The sequence below is a fragment of the Myotis davidii genome, unplaced genomic scaffold (genome assembly GCF_000327345.1).
Source record: "Myotis davidii unplaced genomic scaffold, ASM32734v1 scaffold61, whole genome shotgun sequence".
NCBI classification, from domain to species: Eukaryota; Metazoa; Chordata; class Mammalia; order Chiroptera; family Vespertilionidae; genus Myotis; species Myotis davidii.
Genome location: NW_006291729.1, coordinates 786594 through 796232, shown reverse-complemented (window position 1 = coordinate 796232; position 9639 = coordinate 786594). Strand labels below are relative to the sequence as shown.

At 61.3% G+C, this 9639-nt stretch overlaps 1 protein-coding gene across 1 annotated transcript in view; it reads right to left on the bottom strand.

Annotated features, from left to right (window-relative positions):
• ASAP2 (ArfGAP with SH3 domain, ankyrin repeat and PH domain 2) overlaps window positions 1-8563 on the bottom strand; it is an 87830-nt gene extending 79267 nt beyond the window's left edge. Inside the window, exons 1-4 of the mRNA XM_015564939.1 lie at window positions 8488-8563; window positions 7415-7677; window positions 6582-6824; window positions 5133-5244 (exon numbers count right to left, since the gene is read on the bottom strand). Of these exons, the coding sequence (XP_015420425.1) occupies window positions 5133-5244; window positions 6582-6824; window positions 7415-7677; window positions 8488-8563 (694 nt within the window). The remainder of the gene's footprint in view (window positions 1-5132; window positions 5245-6581; window positions 6825-7414; window positions 7678-8487) is intronic.
• Window positions 8564-9639: the final 1076 nt, after the last annotated feature.

Sequence of the window (9639 nt, the reverse complement as noted above, 5' to 3'; positions counted from 1 at the left end):
TAGGGAGGTGCCAACCCGGGAACATGTGGGTGGGCGAGTGGGCAGCTGGTGACCCTGGCCTCAGGCTCAGGTGGTGGTGAGTGGGCAGCTGGTGACTGGCGGGGACCCCGCCGCCCCGGTCCTGGCCACACCGCTTGGCTTTGGCACCTGCACTTCCTCCCACAGCCATGCTCCTTCTACTTCCCAACCTCCATTCAAAACTCATTCATCTCCTTTGTCTCTCCTGGGCCTCCCCTCTGACCTCTGACACCACCGATCCTATAGAGGTCACCATAGAGGTCACCACAAGGACGCCTCCTGGCTGCATGTGTCCAGCAATGGGGTCGGTGAGGTCAAGGTGAGGCCGCCTATAAGGAAGTGAAAACTTGCGCTGTGACGGCCCCATATCCTTTGACCCTACCCTACATTAACGACAAAAATGACAGCCGGAGGCCTGTGTGAGCAACTCAACACAACCCCACTCCCTCTGCACGAGATGGGCACCTGCCGACACACTAGCAAGACACAGGTACGCGTGCACCGGCAATCCGCCCTGGTGTGCGGTCGAGGGCTGGCGTACATGGGACACAGCACACGGGACAGCACACAGGACACGGGACGCAGCACACGGGACACAGCACACGCATACACACAGCTGCATCTTGACAACTGCGGGATGAGGAAACAGGTTGGGACACACCTGCCGCTGACGCAGCTGCGTCTCCCAGTGCGTGAGGCAGAGCCGGCCCAGACGGATCTCCTGTGACCCTCGGGGCCAGGCCCACTCTGAGCTTCCTGAATCTTCCGGTGGCCACAGACCCCACTAACGGTCAGGACGCCTGGGGCGCTCCTCAGGAAAAGGCATGCTTGCATCACCCCTCACACCTTGGGGTGCAGATTCCTGAGGCCGCCGCAGACCCACACGCCGGGCGAGAAGGCCCCGCCCAGAGCAGCCTAAACCCCTGCCCGTAACAGGATGACCCCAACACGGCTCCTGCTGACCCGGGGACGGCACGCACCAATCGGCGTGGCCTCCAGCTCAGCTTCCTCCGGTGACTAAGGGTCGATCCTGGCCGATAGGATCCCCCAAGTCACCCCCCGAAAACCGACGGTCACTCTTAACCAGCAGACGAGAGATAGCCGGAACCTCAGACCCACATCTCGGCCAGCAGAACCCAGGCTCCCCTGCCCCACTTCCTCAGAGCCGGCCGCCACCCTCCGTGGAACCTGCCCATGGCCGGCTCACTTCCTCGTCCTGGGGCCGCCCCCAGACGTGCCTCTCCTGCGCCCCCACCCGACGTGGATGCCCGCCTCCAGGGCCCTCCCACACGAACTTTCAGTTCCCAGACGTGAGGTTCCTCTCCCACGTCCACAACGGGACCTCCTTCCAGAGACACATGAGGAAACAGCTCTGACGTCCCCGCAGGCACCTCGGGGAACCTAGCCCAGCGCAAGTTCTAGAATAAACACAAGCCGGCTTCTTAAACGGGGCCAGGCAGCAGCCTATTGTGATCGGGGAAAATTACCGCAGAAACCGTTTCTCAACAAATCACTGTAATAACCACTTTAGAAAAAAACAGACCTACTATCGTGTAAGAAAACGATCACTTTGTCTGCGGGGTGGGGTGGGGGAGGGGGGCTTGCTGGTGCTTTTTTGGTCCAATCCATGTGCATGTGCACATGTGTGCATGTACATGTGTGTACACGGTGGCGAGTGTGTGCGTGTACACGTGGCGAGTGTGTGCGTGTACACGTGGCGAGTGTGTGCGTGTACACGTGGCGAGTGTGTGCGTGTCCGTGGTGAGTGTGTGCGTGTGTGTGTGTGTACATGTGGCGAGTGTGTGCGTGTACGTGGCGAGTGTGTGCGTGTGTATGAGTGTGTGCGCGTACATGGCGAGTGTGTGCCTCAGGTATACGCTCCAAGGCCAGCAGCCTCAGCATCACCCAAGTCCTCAGTTGATGGGCAAACACTCAGGCTCCATCCTGCACCGACTGAGCCAAAACTCTGAAGGTGGGCCGCTATCGGTGTCTTAAGGACCGCCCGGCACCCGGGTCCTCTGAAGGTCAGACCGCTGCCCTGAGGCAGGCGTGGGCACACGTGGGGTTGCTGTATGGGTCCCAGGTCGGACTGTAAAAACACAGCCGGCTGCTCAAGGCACCTCCGATCCCTTCTCAAGAAACCTGTGTGAACTTCACACAGCAGGACATTCTGCCGTCACCACACTGCCCACACCTACAGCGTAAGCCCATCTCTCCGACACTGAGCACGGACAGCGGGTACATACAATGCACACGTATGCACACAGTGATTGGACGCCACGGGCCCCGGACTGACGCCCTCAGAACCGGTGAGCACGGCTGTAACGCACCGGACCTGCTGCGGTCCCAGCAGCTCAGTCCCCTGTGCAGCCTGCCTCGCTGACGGCTGACGTCTCCTTCTAAAAAGATCCGTCTCCCCTCAGGCTCCTCACTAAATATACTCCAAGGGCGGCTGCCCGCCGTCCCCGAGCAGCTTCCAAAGATGCGGAGTGACGCTGGCGATGTCCGGGCAGAAGGCCAGGCCTCGCGGGCGGCCGTTCCGAAGGAGACGGTACTTGCTCGGCATAAAGACTCCAGGACCAGGCAGCCCGGCCTGGAACATGCAGGCTCACGGCCTTATAATAACTCACGCCGGGCACGACGCAGAGACGGCAGCGGTGACAAGAACAGGAGGCCTTCCCGCGAGCCGGCTGCTGCGTGTGCGGCTCAGAGAGGGCACGGCAGGCGCCCGGCGCTGGGGGAGCCTCAGCCTCCTCTGATGAAGCGCCAAAGCGCGAGCGCAGGGGGAGAGGGCACCGGGGAGGCCCTCCGGGGGCACCAGGCACGCGGGGAGGGGAAGGGGCCTCGGCACAGGGGCTTGGGTCGGGGTGCAAGGAGCCGGGCGCACCGGGGTCCTGCAGCGTTCACCAACCTGAGGCTCCCGCGGGCCGATCCCAGGAGGAGAGGGATTCACAGGCGGGTAACCTGGGAGAGGCTGAGACCGCGCTCCTCTCGCAATCGCATCGGCACCGTGAAGCTTGGGCGGGCCCGGCCAGTGCGGCCCAGTGGTCAGCAGCCCTCTCAGCCTCTGGCTCCGAGACCATGGGCTCAGGAAGGGTCCTTTCCTGGGAGGCAAGCTGGGGAGACCGGGGCTGCCCCCCAGCCTGCGTGGGTTTGAGTTGAACGGCCTCTGGACTCTCTCAAAGGGGTCTGGTCCCTGTGAAGGGGGCGCGGCCCAGAAAGAATGCCTCAGACGGAGGGTCCCTGCTCCTGATCACAGTAACTCCAGGGAAGGTCGTGACCGTGTGTGAGACGCCGTGTGAAGCGGGCGGACACGGACGGGAAACCAGTCCCGGCAGCCGCTGCTCTCGGGCTGGCCCACGGTGGACGTCGAAGGAATGGGGCTTGGAACGAGTGTCTGCTCCCTGCAGGCCACTCTGCTGCTCCGACCCTTCGTACTCACTTTGTGCCACGGCCAACACGGCACAAAGCTGTGATGTGTTGTGGGCAGCGTGACTGCACTCAAGACAGAGGCTAGCCCGCGTCTAGCCGAGCCCCGGAGCCTCAGAGCCACACCTCAGACCCTCAGAGCCTAGCCCGGCCCCGCAGAGCCCAGTCTTGAAGGGCAGAGCCAGCCTTGAAGGTGGAGCGTGCCCTACGGGCCTAGCCTGGCACCAGATCCGTGGCCTTTCGTTTCGGTCACAGGGTTTTATAGTTTTCAGTACAGAGTTTTTACATATTTTTGTTTGTTTAATCCCATCCTGAATGCATTTGGCAATTCTTGATGGTCACTAGGCTCTTTGGGATGCTGGCTTGCATGGCCCTCCGTGGGGGAGGCAAACACAGCTCACAGGACTTTACCTGGAGGTGTGGGAGGTTAGGTGGACACACACGTCCAGAACGCTCCCTCCTGACAGCACGACCCCCAAAGCATCCCCAGCCTGGGAGGGAGACCCTGTGAGGGAGGATGAAGGGGACAGTGCAGCCAGTGGGCAGCCCCCGCCCCTCCCTTCCCCCCGCCCAGGCGCCTCCCTCAGGCCCTGCCTGTCTCCATCCTCAGGGTGGGGTGCTCTCCCCACGGGCCGTCTCTGCAATCCATCAGCCCGATTCCCCGTCTCCGCAATCCATCGGCCCGATTCCGCTCTCTCGGGGATCCCTCACAGTGTCTGGTCCCCTAAGGCTGCCACTGGCTTTTGAGTGAACGACAGAGTCACTTGATGACTTACAAACTGTATTTTCTATCCGTTGTCAGGTTTTGTGCAGGAGGCTGACCTGCCACATGTGCAGCCTGGGACCGTGAAGTCCCAGGTGGCGGTATGTGTTCTTTTAAAAAGAAACTTATTTATATAAGACTAGACCGAATATTACGTGGAATAGTTGACTATACGCTAATATTTATTCATTTTCTTCCCAAACTAGAAAGGCGAGAATCGGGCTGAGAGAGTAGTGGGAAGGGCATCGGAATGATTAGCCGCACAATGTGAGGAACAGGGCAGGACTGGGCCCGCGCTGGCCCACCAGCGTGGCGAAGCTGGTTCTGCTGCCCAGGGAACAGACGTACAATGTGGGGCACGGTGGGGGACGCGGGACAGGACCCCACACCAGGAGCGGACAATGAGCAAAGCAGAAACACTTCTCAAATGTAAGCACCCCAGCTCACCTCTGTAAATGCACGCCCAGAAAAAAGGAGATTTAGTCACCCAAAGACCTTGTCTGCATAACCCAGGGACACAGACAATGGGGCGGTGAGGGCCTGGGGCAAGGCCTGGAGGAAGTCAATGGGGGAGATAAGGGGACATGTGTAATACTTTCAACAATATTTATTTAAAAATAAAGAGCCCGGGCCAGTGTGGCTCAGTGGATAGAGCATCAGCCTGTGGACTGAAGGGTCCCAGGTTTGAATCCAGTCAGGGCATAGGCCTGGGTTGCGGGCTCGGTCCCCAGTAGGGGGCATGTGGGAAGCAGCCGATTAATGATTCTCATCATTGATGTTTATCTCTCTCTCTCCCTCTCTGAAATCAATGAAGGAAGGAGGGGAGGGAGGGACTTAGTCGGTTATTCGCTAACAGTGACGGAGCCGGCGGCCTGGGGCTCAGGGCGGTGCTGCCCTCGGAGAAGCCCAGGAGGCGACTCACCCAGCCCGGAGATGTTGATGGCTTTCACGGATTTCTTCATTTTGTACAGAACCATCCGGTCCACGTCCAGAGCCTGAAACGAGAGGACAGACTCATCAGCACGGGGTGCGGGCTCCGGTCACGGCTACCGGAGGGCGGCCACGTGAGGGTCACTCCGAGGCCGCCGCGTCTGCTTCGCGGGACAAATCCCGTGTGGCGTGAGGATCAGGCCGCCCTCAACGCTGACCCCTCCCGGGCCTCGCCCACCTGAAGCGTGTGAGCTGCCCCTGCACACACCCTCTGCCGGACTTGGCCTCCTGTGATAACCTGGACCTCTTAGCCCACTCCACTGACGGCCCTCCGTTCCCCCTGGGAACCAGCCAGGCGCCGGGCCAGGCGTGGGCTCCAGGACAGTGGCAGGCAGGTGCACGGCTGGAGTGCGGTGGGCGGACTGCCGTCACCCCACCCGGACGCCACCTGGGCCAGCGCCCCCTCCCGGCCAGAGGCAGCCGGGCAGCGGGAGGCAGGCCCACGCTGGACTCGGAAAGGCCCAACATACCCGTTTGTTGGCTTGGAAGGCGTGTCCCCATCCCTGCCAGGCCTCGGACTCCTCTCCAGAAAGCAGGGGGCCGGGTGTGGGGGATGTGGGGGGACAAGACCTCCTTTGCAAGGGCGACTGATGAAATAGACACTCTTGTGTATTTCACATTCAGCAAACGTTTACCGACCAGCCACCAGCCGCAGCAGCTGGGGTATGCACACACGACGTGCTCAGGGACGCGGCTCCGAGGTCTAACACAGCTCCGCGTCCACGCAGGAGACGGGAGAGGCTCCTTCCCACCAGGGAACCCACAGGAGGCCGGCGGCCCACTCTGAGCTGTCCGGGAGGGGGCCGCAGGGTCCTGGGATAGGGACACTGACCACAGGGCTCCTGCACAGACAAAGTGACGCCCTCAGGGCAGAGCCTGGCCGTCTCCGGGCGCGGCAGACACTCGCTAACAGTACCGATTGCTCATCCTGAGTTTTGACCATAAAAATGTTGCAGCGCCTCTCGCCTGTAACAGAGCGCCCGCTGCAGTCACGGGCCCTGGGCTCTGGGCTCCAGTTCCCGGGGTCACCTCCCAAACCCACACTCGGCAGCGTCGTAAGTCCTGGTTCTAACACAACGACTTTATAGGTATTGATTGATTTCAGAGAGGAAGGGAGAGGGGGAGAGAGAAACATCAATGATAGAGAGTCATGGATGGGCTGCCTCCTGCACGCCCCACACTGGGGGTGGAGCCCACAACCCGGGGCCTGTGCCCTGCCAGGGAATTGAACATGACCTCCTGGTTCACAGGTCGACTCTCAACCACTGAGCCCTAAATAGGCCGAAGAAGGGGACCTTGCATCTGTTTAGGTGCATGTACAGCTGAGAGGAAATGGGAGAGCAGCACAAATGCCCGACCTGGGAACAACCCCGCCAACGACCCGGCCCCCGACGGGCTGAATTCTGACGACAGCGAGGAGGTTCCACTCGCGAGAACGGCGGGTGGAGCGCGAACAGGCCGTGACTGTGAAGGGTGCCGTGTTGTCGGGAGCCTCGGGGCTCGCGAAGTCCGAGGCCCCCGGTGCCACCGCCCGCCCTGGACCCCGGCCCTGCACACGGCAGCGGTGAACGCCTGAGACATGGAAGCAGATGACAGGGAACGGCGGCTCCTGAAGTTGCCCACCCTGGTGTTGGGGGGCGGGGAGGGGGGAGCTTCTGGGAGATCTGGGGGAGCAGACCAGCAGCACAAAGGCCCCCCAGTGCCCGCCCTGGTGCTCTCTTCCTGGGGGAGACGCAGGGCAGGGCGCCTGCCTGGGCCCCCAGACGCCTCCTGGCTCTGCCCCAGCACCGAGTGAGGAGCTCAGACACAAGGCCGGAGACGCTGTCTCGGGGGATCCTCCCAAACAAACAGGGACCTCGTAGCAGAAGGTGCGCCCTCGTCACCGTCACGGAAGGAAGTGGGAGGAGGGGGGTGGCCCACGCTGGGCTGGACCCAGAAGCCCTGGGGCGGGAGCAGCGGAGGCTGGGAAGGTGACCTTCGGCTGGGAGTGAGGTCAGCCTCCCGCGGTCCCAGGCCCAGAAGACAATGGGGGAGAAGCAGGCGCTTTCCCCAGGGAACAGGATCGAGCCACGCATATCCACCACGTGACGCACACAGGGGAGAGGAGACGTGTGAGAGCAGCTCTCTCTCTCTCTCTCTCTCTCTCTCTCTCTCTCTTTGTAAATATATTTTTATTGATTTTAGAGAGAGGAAGGGAGAGACAGAGAGGCTCACCCACGGAGGCGCCGGCCAGGCTCCTGCCTTCTCCAATGGAGTGTGGGTGCGATCTCGCCTCGACACTTGGACCACCGGGAGCCCGAAGGCTGCCTCGCTTATGACGCCCGGATGGTCAGCGTGGGATGCAGAGCTCTGGCCACTGCACGGAGCCCGCTCTGCCGGCTTCTGTCCGCTCAGCCGCCCCTCCTTCCCATCGGCCCCCACTTGACCGCGGGGCCTGGACTCCAGGGCCGCCGAGCGAGCTCCTCTGATCTCGGCTCCTAGAGGGGGTCCAGACGGCGAGTGGCTGCAAGTCCGACCTCGGATAAGTGGGCACGATTATGCCTAAGAGCCGGGGCACGTCGCCCGAGGCTATCAGAGGTTACAGAGTGTGTGGAGGGCGCGGGGACTGGGGCCAAACAGGGACAGTGCCCCGGATCCACGACTTGAGCGCAAGTGGAGAGGAAGGAGGAGGAGACGAGACAGCAACAGGAACTGGGAGCATGTGCAGGAGTAACGGGGGCGGCTCCCACCCACTGACCAGCCACCCTGCCTGGTCCTGGCCCTGGGCCCTCTGAACAGTTTCCTTGACTTGGGAACAGTATCCTCCCCACATTTCAGATGAGGATGCTGAGACCTGAGGGCACTTGGGAGACAGGAGACAAGAGCCAGGAAGCAGCACGGATGGGACTCGAACCCTGGAACACAGGCACCAGCGCCCATCCATGTTCCTCCCACCCAGCCTCACGGCCTCAGACACCTTGTAACAGGCGCACCAGCAAGTCCACAGATGCACTCAGGGCAAAAGCAAGGTCCACCCGGCCTGGCGTGGCTCAGGGGCTGAGCATCAACCCATGTACCAGGGGGTCATGGTTCGATTCCCGGTCAGGGCACATGCCTCGGTTGCGGGCTCGATCCCCAGTGCGGAACGTGCAGGAAGCAGCCGATCCATGATTCTCTCTCATCACTGAGGTTTCTCTCTCTCCCTCTCCTTCTCCCCTCCTCTCTGAAATCAATAAAAACACATTTAAAAAACAAAAACCAGGTCCGAGGCCAACGTCCTGCTGGGCAGGCGAGCAGCTGGCACTGACCACCTGGTGCTGGTGTGGCCCGAGCTCGGGGGGACTCCCCGGCCTCCGGGGATCTGGAGCCGTCCCCAGACGGCATCCCCTTGGCAACGGGCAAGTCAGCCTTTTTAATTGAGGAGCAGAGAGTTCACCCTCATCAAGGTTTCCAGCTGCTCCCTCCGCAATGCCAAGTCCAGGCAGCCGGTGCCCTGGAAGTTCATGGGCAGGCCAGCTGCTGCCAGGCAGCCCCGTCCCGACGACCAGGCGCCGCCCGCCTTTCCCACCAGGCGCTCTGGCGTGGGCAGATCCGGGCTCCGTGTGCTCACCGCCAGGCCAAGGGCCTGGAATCTCTATTTTAAAAAATATATTTTTACTGATTTCAGAGAGGAGGGGAGAGGGAGAGAGAGAGATGGAGACATCCATGATGAGAGAGAATCATCGACCGGCTGCCTCCTCCTGGGGATCAAGCCCATAACCTGGGCATGTGCCCCGCCCGGGAAATGAACGGTGACCTCCTGATTCGTAGGTCGATGCTCAACCCGAGCCACGCCGGCCGGGCTGGAATCTCGGTTAATAACAGCATGATGATTACACACCCTGTTGTTATTAATACTGGATCCTGCACCTGCTGCCAACCGTAGGCGTCACTGACCAGGCAGCATCGCACTGGCTCCTCCGGACCCTCCTGAAAGCAGGAGGCAGAGTAACCGGGGCCAGGCTACAAGCAGCCGGTTGCAGGTCACACGCGGTCGCAGCTCACACGCGGCCCAGGCTGTGCCGTTCAGGTGGCGGGGGCCCTGAGTACCGCTGCCCGCCCGTAACGTGCATGCCCACCTGCCACGTACCCAGCAGCAGCGTGTTCCTGCGGGAAGCACTGAGCCCACGCGGTCTCCCTCGAGGCCGACAAAGGACCCCTCACACTTTCCCTTCCTCTCACCACACACCCGATGACACATACATAACCTATTAAATCTACCTCCCACGCCAGCCGGCCTGGCTCAGGGGTTGAGTGTTGACCTATGAACCAGGAGGTCAGGGTTCCATTCCCAGGTTATGGGCTCGATCCCCAGTGTGGGGCGTGCAGGAGGCAGCCGATCTATGATTCTCTCTCATTATTGATGTTTCTCTCTCTCCCCCTCCCCCTTCCTCCCTGAAATCAATAAAAAATATATGTAT